The sequence below is a fragment of the Pyrus communis genome, chromosome 5 (genome assembly GCF_963583255.1).
Source record: "Pyrus communis chromosome 5, drPyrComm1.1, whole genome shotgun sequence".
NCBI classification, from domain to species: domain Eukaryota; kingdom Viridiplantae; phylum Streptophyta; class Magnoliopsida; order Rosales; family Rosaceae; genus Pyrus; species Pyrus communis.
Genome location: NC_084807.1, coordinates 22,292,266 through 22,305,275, shown reverse-complemented (window position 1 = coordinate 22,305,275; position 13,010 = coordinate 22,292,266). Strand labels below are relative to the sequence as shown.

At 38.1% G+C, this 13,010-nt stretch overlaps 3 protein-coding genes across 3 annotated transcripts; 1 reads left to right on the top strand and 2 right to left on the bottom strand.

The window, feature by feature from the left end:
• Positions 1–466: 466 nt before the first annotated feature.
• Positions 467–931, bottom strand: LOC137734416 (uncharacterized). The gene has a single exon (XM_068473690.1). The coding sequence runs from the start codon at positions 929–931 to the stop codon at positions 467–469; it is 465 nt and encodes a 154-aa protein (XP_068329791.1).
• Positions 932–2,751: 1,820 nt separating this feature from the next.
• On the bottom strand, positions 2,752–3,889 carry LOC137734053 (histone H4-like). Its single transcript, XM_068473308.1, has 2 exons — positions 3,801–3,889; positions 2,752–3,299 (listed from the first exon to the last, which is right to left on the bottom strand). Exon 2 carries the CDS (start codon positions 3,276–3,278, stop codon positions 2,967–2,969), a length of 312 nt encoding a protein of 103 aa, XP_068329409.1. The 5' UTR covers positions 3,279–3,299; positions 3,801–3,889; the 3' UTR covers positions 2,752–2,966.
• A 4,629-nt stretch (positions 3,890–8,518) lies between these two features.
• Positions 8,519–11,945, top strand: LOC137733870 (serine/arginine-rich splicing factor RS2Z32-like). Its single transcript, XM_068473069.1, has 7 exons — positions 8,519–8,590; positions 9,126–9,237; positions 9,988–10,027; positions 10,225–10,320; positions 10,702–10,901; positions 10,987–11,070; positions 11,274–11,945. The coding sequence occupies exons 2-7, from the start codon at positions 9,131–9,133 to the stop codon at positions 11,665–11,667; spliced, it is 921 nt and encodes a 306-aa protein (XP_068329170.1). The 5' UTR covers positions 8,519–8,590; positions 9,126–9,130; the 3' UTR covers positions 11,668–11,945.
• The last annotated feature ends 1,065 nt before the right edge of the window (positions 11,946–13,010 follow it).

Below are 13,010 nucleotides of genomic sequence, written 5' to 3'. Positions count from 1 at the left end.
CATATCGCTCATCCTCCACTATTATATTGTGTAGTATGATGCAAGACATCATGATGGAGTCCAAATTTTCTCGACTCCACCCTCTTGCCGGTTCGCTAATAATATTCCACCGTGCTTGTAGAATATCGAAAGCTCACTCAACATCTTTCCGGTATGCCTCTTGGTGTAAGGTAAACAACTTTTCTACGTCATTCCTAAGGTTTGGAATTGCTTGGACAAGTGTCGCCCACTTTGGGTAGATGCCATATGCCAAGTAATACCTCATATTGTATTGACGGTTGTTGATGTAGTAGTGAAGTTGAGGTGCTTTACCTTCCATCAAGTTATTGAAGAGGGGTGAACGCCCAAGAACTTTAATGTCATTTTGGGATCCAGGGACTCCAAAGAAAGCATGCCAAATCCATGTGTCATATGAGGCAACCGCCTCTAACACAACAGTTAGCTTTCTCAACCTTCCGCTAAAGCCTCATTGCCATCCGATGGGACAGTTCTTCCAATCCCAATGCATGCAGTCTAATGACCCTATCATGCCCGGAAACCCATGATCTATAGCTTTGCGAAGGAGCCGATTCAGATCTTCTTGATTTGGCTCGCGGAGGTACTCGTCTTTGTAAACCTGAACAATTGTGTCATAGAATTGTTCAAAAGTAACAAGGCATGTAGACTCAAACATACCATGGGTTTCATCCATCGAATCAGCTGAGGAGTCATAGGTCATCATTCGGAGTGCAACAGTAACCTTCTGATGAGGTGAGAAACCAGGACAGCCTGCTCTTTCCCGTTTCTGTCGAAAGTATGGATTGACCTGCTGGACATCACAAAGTAAATGCTCGAAGACATGACGCCTCATTCGGAAGCGAAGTCTGAAATCCTCTTCTGTGTACACCGAGTTGAGGTTGAAGTAGTTGTTCATAAGATTGGCATGCGACATTGCTCTGTTTCGTGGTTTGTAAGAGCAACCAGCAATAGAACCACCCTATGAGGTTATTCCTTAGTTGGCTGACACACCATGGCTGCATCCATGGCTGCTGCAATGTTTTTTTTGTTGCGCCTTACTTGAACTTCTTCATCAGACTCCTCATCTTCTCGTCTTATTTGCACCCATTTTGCTTCCAATTTGGAATTGGATGAGGACCCCCAGTTAGAATCCGAAGAGGATCCAAAGTTGGAATTCATTGCAAACTTGAACTGAAAAAGATTGAATTCAAAGTTGTGTGAATTATAGCCCAATGTCCACCCCATTTATAGCAAAAGAAAATTTCAAATCCAACGGCTAGCTGATGTCAGCTTCCTACGACTAGCTGACGTCAGCTTCCTACGACTAGCTGACGTCACTTAGTCGTTGGATTTGAATTTAAGTTGTAGTTTTTAAATAATAAATTATGTTTGGCCCTCAGTTGGAGATGGGTTTTTGTGACAGGGCTAAAACGAGCCATCTGGCCCTTGATTGGAGAAGGAGGCAAATATGGTCATGTACTGTTCATTAAAATATTAATATCTTGGAGGATCTTGGAGGGCCACAGGGCTAAAACGAGCTATCTGGCCAGCCCTAGGTTAGAGATGGCCTTAAGGTAACAGTTCATTGAGGTTTTTCATCAATCAGCAGTCAATTGCCACTGCTGCCAGTTGCAACCATGTTCATAAAAAATTATGAGAAATGCTAGGGGGAATTTTCCCCACCTTACAATTTAACGATAATTTATTTACCAACATTATAAAACATTGTACAACAAATATGAGATTATAGAGAGTTCACTTGGCATTTCTCAAAATTGAAAAGTACAATTATAGAGAAAAATATTACCAAAAAAAGGTAGAAAAGGCCCATGTCCTGAAAACTTGAAACGAGGCCATGCGGGTGAAGCTGCTCCACCATTCCAACTACCAATTGACCAAAAGGCCCAAAACAACCAATTGTTGACACCAAACTTTGGCCCATAACAATAGTAGAATTATAAAAAAAAAGTTGTAATTGGATTATTAATTTCTGTGATGATATGGTAGTCAGAAGATATCCCTTGTGATAAAAAATTTAGAATTTAAGCCTATGTGATGAAATCTATTAGGATTTAATCCTAAAATTGAAAATTTCATAACTCTTAATTCATAGTAGCATGTGAACCACAAATATAATGAGACTAAAACAAAATCATTCGTTAATTGTTAGCAGGTAAAACTTATATGCAAGGCTACTTATTTTTTTAGTCTCACATGTGAGTAATGTGCTAACAATTAACAAGAATTAAATAGATTTTCAATCTTGAATATAAATCCTAACATACTTCAAACCAATAATTAAATCTTAATTTTTTATTTTTTATCACATGAACTATATTCAAGCCACCCGATCACCATAAATACTATTAAACCAATCCATTCTATATTAAAAAACCAATCCATTCTATATTAAAAACCAATCCATTCTATATTAAAAAATAAAAAAATCAAAACACAAACAAATACGCTATAACCTATGTCCTTATAAAGTATTTCAAGCACATAAAAATTCTCTTTTTTTTTTATAGAAAAATATCTTAGAGAATACAAAACTTAGACGCTCCCTTCAATATTCAGCTACATATTAATACTACATATACGATTAACTTTAATCTTTACAACAGAACTAATTTAAGTTTATCTTCCAATATTTACAAAATTGGATTGAGAATCATATCTATCAAAACCAAACTTAAATAAATGAATAGATGTAATAAATTAAAAAAATAAAAGCACCGCAAACTCACAAAACAATTTTGGATCATACACCACCGTTTCATTCAACTTCATTCCAATTACAAACAAACATTGGAAACTTAGTCCGTAATCACTTTACACATAACAAGAACACTAACAATTGCTTAACCATCTAAACAAAGCAAAAACAACTAATCAATACGTAATTAACCACTAAACCAAACCCATTAACCCATTTCTTGACAGCAAGACTTGAAGAACCCCGAAAAACCCTAGCCACCAAACCCGTAGAGGGTCCTGCCCTGCCTTTTGAGCGCGTAGACCACATCCATGGCCGTCACGGTCTTCCGGCGAGCGTGCTCGGTGTACGTCACGGCGTCTCTGATGACGTTCTCCAAAAAGATCTTGAGCACTCCACGTGTCTCCTCGTAGATCAGACCGCTAATACGCTTCACGCCGCCCCTGCGAGCCAAACGGCGGATGGCCGGCTTTGTGATTCCCTGGATGTTGTCGCGGAGGACCTTACGGTGACGTTTTGCTCCTCCCTTTCCCAGACCCTTGCCTCCCTTTCCACGCCCAGTCATTTTGTTTCAAGCTTGGAAAATCTGTGGGGAAAAAAAAAAATTAAGCTCGTTGGGGATGAATGAAACCTTAATTTCACAATTTCAATTAGCAATACAGTTTAGAATCATGAATTAAAGAAAAGTTTTGGAAGATCTGAGCGGGTGAAGCGATGAGAAAGTTTTGTATGCTCAAAATTACAGAAGAAAACTACAGATTTTGAGACTTCGATTCTGGTCGCACATTTTCTCGGCAACCAAACAGACATTACAGATTCGGGTAGGAAAAATTACAGAGTGAAATAGAACCAAATGCTGTGAATTGAAAATAATCCTAACAAATAACCGAATTAAACAACCCGATTTTGAGAATCAAACTTTAATTTGATTAAAGGGTTCACAATTAACAATAAGAAATCACATGGAAAAACATAATTTGATTCCAATAAAGTCAATCGAAATCCCAAAATTTTCAAAAATCGAAACAAAAAAAGGTAAAAAGCTCTAAGAAAACGAAACGCCTGAGAAATTGAGACGAACACGAACCTAAATCGGAAACGAGTGTTCGACGAACTCGTGATCGATTGAACAAGAAGGTATACCCAGAGAGAGATTGGTTTGAAAGGAAAGGATCTGACGCTGGTACTTATATAGGATGCCTGATGAAGGCTACTCGGGGGTAAGGGGACAATCCGTGGCTTAGATCGTTGAGATTCACGGATCGGATGGCTGATGTTTTAAGTTGAAGTTCACTCGGATTGGTGACGTGGCAGCGTAAACGAGCGGGACTTTTATGTTGGTTTGGGAACGAAAATTTTTGCGCCTTATTTTTTTGTTATTTGCCGCTTTGCCCAAAACTTGATTTGGTTCAAAAGTCGTGCCATTTATGAATTACCGGGCAAATATTTCTCAATCTTTTTTACCCCGCTGTGCTCGGTTTTTTTTCACAAACACCACACGTATTATTTGGAGTGTGCAGTAATACCCACGATTTATGGTAAATACATATTAACTACGGCTTATCGTCAGAGAAGAAAATATATCTCACGGCTTGTCTTCATGTGGTAATTTAGTCATTCAACGTTAATTGTCTTTGTCGAAATAGTGGAACGTTATGGTCGAGAAACGTGCGAGGTGGTTAAAAAAAGTTATTGACGAGAGTTCATATTTTTTGCACTCAAATGTTTATGTGGTCCCTCTAAATATGCAAAATGTGTCCATCCACTCATTAATCTTAACTCTATTATTTTTTCTGTTATCCTTAAACTTCTGTTATCTACTAAATTTTTGGAAAAAGAAATTGCAAAAGGCATACAATGTTTGGACTCTACCAAATATCTCTCGGTCGCGCGACTCTCCTTCTTCCTCGTTGTGGCTTCCAAAGTTCTATGTTTCCATGTCCAAGCATTGAAACATGGAGTCAAAAATTCACATGTATAGAGTAGAGCACGACCCTGGAGAAGGAGCAACTATAAGTAAGATTTTTTCTTATTTTATTTGTGAACAAGACGTGTGAAGGGGTTGAGATAGATTAGTCAGTGGAGATGGCTGTTTGTTTTTCTACCATTGCTGTCATTTGCCCAGATTTTGGTATTTAATTCCATTTCAATTATGGTCTCGGAAGCATCACAATTAATTGTGGACAATCCTTCTTTTTACTTGCAGAATATGGACATCACAAAGAACTTTATGGAGTATCAAACTGAAGCACATCGTAAGCTGGATTTCGAAGGTGATATTTCCATGAATATTTTTGTTGAAGGCAAGTGTAGTGACAAAAAGTTAGAAGATATAACGGATGGTGAAAATATTGTTTTGATTCATTCCAAAATACAAAAAGAATTCATTTCAACAGTTGGCTTGGAGTTTGAAACAGAAGTTCAAGCGTATAATTTTTACTAGACTTATGCATATCATGTTGGTTATCGGCATTAGAATAAGTAATACACATAGAAGGGAAGACAGCACGTTCAAAGACAGGCTTTTTGTTTGCTATGCTCAAGGTTACCATGGACCTGATAAACGTGATGCTAATGTTCAACATCATCATCCTAAGACTAGATTTGGGTGCCAAGCAAGGTTGCAAATAAATTCTCTCATACCTGGTAAGTATCTTGTGGTTGACTTTGTTGCCGAGCATACACATGGGACAACAAGTCCGTCTAAGATTAGTGAATTGGTGGACACGTGTTGCATATTTAGAAGGGCCATAGGGGTATTTGGGTGTAGAAAATCTGGACTCTATGGACAATTCCGTTATTTTGGCTAAATTCAAATAGTTTTGAGTAATTGGTGTAAAAGTTGTCAACCGTACGTTCCACAACCACATCAATTCATACAATTGGTCCAATATTACAGGGTTGGCATGCTAGGTTAATTCCCTTGTCCAATATTACGGGGTTGGCATGCTAGGTTAATCTCTTCTTTATCAATCCATAATATTCACGACTAGTTACTTATAGTACTCAGAATCGTTATATGACTATCATATACATTTCTTGAATGTCATTACAACACATCTGGTTTCAGGACGTTCATGCGTAAAACTATATTGTGTGTATGTTTAAAGTTTAGTATCATCATCTCCATTCAGAATTTAATTACAGTTGGTTGCATGTAAATCATCATTATCTCCATTCAGAGTTTAATTATTGTTGGTTGCATGTAAATCAATGTCCCATTATCTTACTTAGACATGAGATGATTGTTAATCACATACCAGTCAGTAATGATGTCAATGGGTTCAACTCTTCAAGGGATTCTTTCCCCATCAACCAAGTTGTAGAGGTGCATTGTTCTTATCTCTTTTATTTCATCTTCTCTTTCCCCCTAATTTTGTTCCTTTGCCTACCTGATCATGCTTTATCCCCCCGTCTCTAGTGGTATTTCTTTTGGTCGATTTTCAGTTCTGTTTAGTTTACATATTTATCTACGTGATCTTGTGTTGAGAATGAGTTCCACATTGATGGAAGTAGGGACCTTGCATGAGTTTATAAGAAGTTGGACTACTCCCCATATGACCAATTGGTTTTATGGTGGAACCTCAACTTTTTCATGGTATCAGAGCAGATTGTCCCACGTGTGAAGCCAAATGGCCATGTGTGCTCCATGTCACCCCGTTGTGTTGTCCATGTGTTAGACTCGAAAATTCGCCACACTTAAGGGGGTGTGTTGAGAATGAGTCCTACATTGATGGAAGGAGGGATCTTGCATGGACTTATAAGAGGTTAGACTACTTCCCATATTGCCAATTGGTTTTATGGTGGAACATTAACTTTCTTCATCTTATGATGAAAATCTTTTACTGAATACAATAATCATATAATGACATAGAGAACTTAGGCCTGGTAGCTGGAAAGGGAAAGGATTTCCTCAATCACTACGTGCATTTGCTCGTGTTCGTGTTGCACTTCTCCTGAAGGTGCGTTACCCGTTACCTTACATCTGCAAACAGTTTTTTGATCGCTTGTGAATATTCAGAACTTAATAACCTTGCCAAGGAAGCTGCACAACATGATGGTCGATTGGCTCGATCGCCATCCCTTAACAAACAGCAGCAGAGAGATTGAAGAACATCATCTCTGATTTGCATATGTGCATCATGACTACACATGTAGTGACTTGTTTTTGTGCTTCTTGAATGCATGCATAGTCTTTGGGGTGCAGTTATCCCGTTGCTTGCGAAAGGCTTTCTATCCGGAGGCAAATGGCTCCGAATCTCCTCAATTGTGAACTTCTGGTGCTCAAATCTGCTTCTGCGTGGTTAAAATGCTACTGCACAACCTTGACCGCAACAGTGAACATACTGTCATATATGATGATATTGTTTATGCAAAACCACCAAGGACTCAAGAGAGGTAACATAATTGTGGGGCTATTTACGTGATCAAATACGAGTACAAGTTACGAATTTATATGAAATTGTACACGAGAAATCGAGATTCTAGAAGAGTACTGGGAGCAAATAAGATTACGCTAACATGAACGAACAACCACCAGCAAACGGCGTTGTAATGCAGTAGCGGATAACAATCATGCTTATGCACTCTGGTGCGAATTCAAATCTCACTGATTTCCCTTTCTCTAATAACTAATCATTAATTCACTAAAACTATGTTTGCCATAAAAAAAGGAACAACCACCAAACTGTTTCCCTTTCTCTAATAACTAATCATTAATTTACTAAAACTATCGTTTGCCATATAAAAAGGAACAACCACCAAACTGTCTCTTACCCTTTTGGAGCGGGCATGTGGGATTTCAGTGTACAAGTGAAACAAGAAAACACATTTTTGCTGGTTGAATTTGGATTTTCTATGTGAATGCTTTCTCAAGTGAATGGTGTTATATTAGTAAATTAATAATTTTTCATATTATCATCCACATCTTATGATAGTTACCGTTTGGTATTAATATCAAATATAAATGTAATTCGAGCTCCTTTTTTTTATTTTTTATATGTATTTACTTTGATATTTCCCTATGTATATGTATTTTATTGTTTTTAGACAAATGAAACTATGTACTTGATAAAAAAATTGTAATATCCATTTTGGTCAAGGAGGTCCTGAGTTGAACTATTATATTGAAAACAAAAAACGTAATGTTAGGAAAACTAAATTTAGAAACTAAATGATATGTCATCAATAGGAATGAACACGTTTAACAACGCTTAAACCAATTATCAACTTTCATGTGTTTTAGTTTTATAAATTTTGTCTACAAATTTAGTCAGCTTAACATTACCCTATCACTTTTATTTTTGACAAAAGGATAGCGTTAGTATGTTAAATTATTAAATATTATGGGAGAATGATCGATGAGATCAAACATGCATTAAGGTGCATAGGCATTATTATTTTTCGCCAATCCAGTAATGCGACATCTGCAAGAACATTGTAACATAGGGTTGATTACTCTTTGATTAAATTGTCTTCACCAACAGAAATGAGTTACCCTTTACACATTATGTTTTTTATTTTCCAACAAAAAAATGTTTTGCTTTTGGAAATCTTTCTCAAAATTATAAAAAAGAAAAAAAATCTGATATTCTGCAAACTAATTTTTATTTTATTTTCGTTTTCCTATATAAAAAAAAAAAAAAATAATTCCAGCGTGAGCGGTCATTATCATATCGGCACTCAACACGGCGAGGGTGGCTGAGTCAGCAGGGCGGGACTCGTAAATTAAATGAAATGCAGGGCTGTTATATATACGCCCCTTCTTTTGAAGATTATCCTGCGCTATAAATACAAAGAGAGAACATCTAGTCCCATCCTCTTGTCGAAACAAATCTAGGGTTGGATACTACTACTGCTACCCCTCGCCTTCTCCAGGTGCGCCTCTCTCTCTCTATTTCTCTACATCTATCTATATATATGTGTGTGTGTATATATATATATACACGTATATATATTCCGTGCAATAATTTAGGGATTTGTATTTCCAACCAATCCCAACCTTTTGTTTTTCAAATTGCTTTTGCTTATTGGGCTACAAAACAACCAATTTCTGATATATTTGTATGTATAGTTTTTTAATTGGGCATGAAAATTTATTTGTGTAAGCTTGAATTTTGCGTATAGATTGTTTGTTTAGGTTAATTTGGTGTGTGGAGCTGAAACTTTTTTCCCCTTGCTGCGATTTATCTGTTTAGGGTTTAGGGTTTAGCGAAAATGATAAATGACAGTATTCATTTTATTACCTGTATCTGAATTCTTTTATGTACAAATCTCTGCAATTGCTAGCGATTTGGTTATTTTTATTTCCGAGACAAGTTTTTTTATTTAGATGTATTTTCATACTATGATCTTCAAGGTGCGAGTTAATGGGTATGGTTGCGCTAAACGATGACTCACATATTTCTTGAAGGTACAATGCCTCGTCATGATGACCGCCATGGTGGTTCACGGCTCTATGTTGGCCGCTTGTCATCGAGGACAAGATCACGCGAACTTGAAGACGTATTCAGCAGATATGGAAGGTATGAGGAATGATTGTTATGAGTCATGGGATTCCAAGTGCTTTTTGGGTGGTTAGGTAAAACATTGCATAGGAAAATATTAGACATTTATTGATTGTTCTGTTTGGTTCAAGCTAGGTGCTTGTTTGACTGAGTTTTTACCGTTCAATAGAACATATGTGTTTCTATCGTTTCATTATTCTGTTCCTGTTTGCAATTCCATACCAGTGTTAACTTCATGTGCAAATCGTAAGGCTCATTGGGACTTCTGATTGCTTTAGATAAGGGAGAATCAATGAGAAAATTAGTTCGTGCATATATACCCATTAGTGCAAATCCCATATTTGTGTTCCAATTTTCTGCTATGGGTTTATGGTCTTTTACTTTCTGTTCTGGATTACTGGTCATTGGGGGCTGTCCATATTTAAGTATAAGGTTTTTGGGAGACAATGAACCCTTTGCCAAGCCATTATTTGTGCTTGAAAGTGTATATTTCTTCTATGTTTGTGAAAACGCTTCACCCCTCCATGTGTCCCTTTGGTTTAACTTCAATGATCTTGTTGAAGGTTCCTTGGCTCTTGCCAAACCTGGAGGTCTTGGTGAGAGGTCCAATTGGTGGATTTGGCGAGTCTTTCTATAATTTATTGCGTTTTTTTATGGAAATGGCAACAATCTCAAAGTGGTGTTTAGTTCATCTGTGAGGGGCGAAGTCTCATCTCTTTGATGCTTGTATCATGATGGCCTTACTGTTTATGGAACCCGTTTACGCAGAGTACGTGATGTGGATATGAAGCGCGACTTTGCCTTTGTTGTATGTTATTCTGTACCTTGCTCTCTCTCTCTCTCTCTCTCTCTCTCTCTCTCTCTAACACTTCTAACACGCACAATCACAAGCATGTGATCTTGCATTATTTCATTGATTATTATGGTGTTAACCTTTGTCTTGTCAATTTTTTTCCCTTACAAATTTTATCTTCTCTTTGTTCTTCATTCTGTAACTAACAACAGGAGTTTAGTGACCCCCGGGATGCTGATGATGCAAGATATAGCCTGAACGGTCGTGATGTTGATGGGAGCCGGATAATTGTGGAATTTGCCAGGGGGGTAAGTATTATGGGTTATATTGTTTAGAATCCTTCTCATATTTCAGCAATATATGTTACTAGTATGTTGTTAAGAACTGAACAATGTTCTGTTTGAATTTTTGTTGTCACTTGTCATATGGATTGCAGAGTTAACCTCTATAATTGTTTCTTGATTACATCACTTAACAAAGAGGGTGCACGGTTCACCCCCTGTATAGTCGTTTCTTGATTAAGTCATTTTGTTGTAGACTTTTTATGTCTTGCCTGATATCTATGTATCTCTATCCGTCTCTCTCCCCCCCCCCCCCCCCCTCCCTCCCTTGTTTCCCATGTTTTAAGCTCTCTCATTTTATTGGTCAATTGTCATGAAAATTTTGCTCAATGTCTGGCTTGCATTCAGGCACCACGTGGTCCTGGTGGATCTCGGGAGTATCTTGGGAGAGGACCTCCTCCGGGATCAGGGCGCTGTTTTAATTGTGGGCTGGATGGACACTGGGCTCGAGATTGCAAAGCTGGAGACTGGAAGAATAAGTGTTATCGTTGTGGGGAACGAGGCCACATTGAAAGAAATTGTCAGAATAGTCCGAAGAAAACAACTAAGTATGCACTCTCTCTGTCGTTCTCCCTCTGTGTTTTGGCATTATACGGCTCTGCTTATTGACTTTGCAAATTATTTCTTGTGTAGACATGGGCGTAGTCTCTCACGTTCACCAAGTCCAAGGCGGGGTAGAAGTCGAAGCCGTAGCTACAGCAGGGATCATAGTTACAGGTTTGTCATCATCTTTTCTCTTACAAGTTCTGCCTGAGTCTCATTTCTTGCCTCTACCTAATCGATGAAATTCATTTTAAGAGTGATTCCTTTGCGGGGAGCAGTGAATTTCCAAGTATTCATGTTACTTTTGATCTAGAAATGTGGTTATACTTCTCGGTAGATATGTTGTTGGAACTCGATTATTCTTTTCTAATGTGCAGTCGTTCCCGATCACCTGTGAGGGGAGAAAGGAGTTTGGAGAGAAGATCAAGGAGTCCTCATGACAGCCTGAGCCCTAAGCGTCGCAGGGCTTCACCACCACCCTCCAAGGGGAGGAAGCATGATAGAACTCCCGAAGGGAGGAGCCCACAAGATCGGGGTAGCCTCTCCCCGCAGGATCGCAGATCTGACGACAGTAGGAGTCCCAGGGCAAAGAGCAGAAGCCCTATAAATGATGTTGAAGGGGACAGCAATGGAGATAGGAAGCATAGAAGCCCTGTTGAAGAAAACAGCCGCAGCCGCAGCCCAAGCCCTGTCCGTAGGAGTGACAGGAGCCCTGTTGAAGATGATGGAGACATACCCGGTTCCCCGAGAGGCAGTGAATCACCAGCTTAAATGCACTGTTCTCCAAGGACATGCGGATTTTACATGAAAACTGTATCGCGACAATTTCTTTGCTTTAAATGGGTTTTGTTTATTGTTCTCTAGCTCCGAATTTTGAACTTCCCATTTTTTTTTTTCGGATTATGGATTTCTGTGGGCAATATATAAATTATGTTTGGGATCCAACAATTTTTAAGTTCTGACGCCAGTAGTTGATTATACGATCCGATTAGTGTATAGTTAACAGCATTAATATATTTCTGGGTCTGCCAATGCATAAGGATTTGAGGCTTGTTTAGGATTTGGCAGAAAAATTTGAAAGTTTTTTTACCGAAGCACTTGCCAAGTACTTTTTCTGGAAGCCCTTAAGTGGTTTTTCAAGAAGCATTGAGTTTATGTGTTTTTAATAAGGGAATTGTTACTGGCACTTTAAAGATCTTATTTTGCATTCTAAACTTTTTATAATTGAAAGAAATATACATATGTGAGTAGTGCAGATTGAGATTTTTGGAGTACTAATAACATTTTTTTTTTTAATAAAAGCATTGTTAGCTAAAAAGAAAACATAAGCAGAGAATTGAAAAAAGTAAAAGTCAGGCAAGTGGCTTTTTACCAAATTGGCCATTTACTACAGCAGTGAAATATGTTAAGTTTTTGTATTACAATGTTTGTTTAAATTTTGTTGATGTCTAATTTAACAAAATTTATTGTCTGACAAAAAAAAATGTAAAAAGTTAGAAGTAGGCCTCACAAGTACTCCAATGAGCAACTCCACATAACTAGCAAACACATAGGTCATAACTTTTTGATGGAAGTGACTCAAGCTCTATGACTACTTGCATGGAAGGCCTTTCTTCTCCTTTTAACCTCATACATCTTTTTGTTAGATCAATCACTTTCTCCAGCTTTTCTGTCTCTCCCTCTTAGTATATTTCAAAAGCAATCAATCCGTCCCATTGGCCGAGTCCTCTCTTTCCCTCCAAAGCAAGAAACATGCTTTTCGGGCAGGAATTTCGCTGGGAAGGGTCCCTGGCTCGAGCACACAGCTCCTCGAGGAGTTGACTGTCGAGCTGCAAGAAGAGGACATAGTTAGTTTTGAAAGGTGCCTTTGTCGGGTCTTAGATGTAGGCCGTGAGTCTCGAAATCAAAACAAACTAAGTGCTGAGGCATGCCACTGTCATCTCTGTATGGCAGATGTAGAATGAGTGTATTTAAGCCGATTACTTGCGCCCCAAGTTATTCTGACTTCTCATCATCAAAGGATTGTCATGGATGTGTTAAGTCCACATTAAGTTCTTTTCTATGCCTTGAGATCAAGGACTTTTGTTTATCTTGTATACTTTTAAAGGGGAGGG

Excerpts from the sequence above, each read along its gene's own strand:
- LOC137733870 (XM_068473069.1), top strand. The coding sequence starts at position 9,131 with ATGCCTCGTCATGATGACCGCCATGGTGGTTCACGGCTCTATGTTGGC. Across the intron at positions 10,321-10,701 it reads TTGTGGAATTTGCCAGGGGG|GCACCACGTGGTCCTGGTGG; the intron begins GTAAGTATTATG and ends GCTTGCATTCAG. Across the intron at positions 10,902-10,986 it reads AGTCCGAAGAAAACAACTAA|ACATGGGCGTAGTCTCTCAC; the intron begins GTATGCACTCTC and ends TTTCTTGTGTAG.
- LOC137734053 (XM_068473308.1), bottom strand. The coding sequence starts at position 3,278 with ATGACTGGGCGTGGAAAGGGAGGCAAGGGTCTGGGAAAGGGAGGAGCA.
- LOC137734416 (XM_068473690.1), bottom strand. The coding sequence starts at position 931 with ATGTCGCATGCCAATCTTATGAACAACTACTTCAACCTCAACTCGGTG.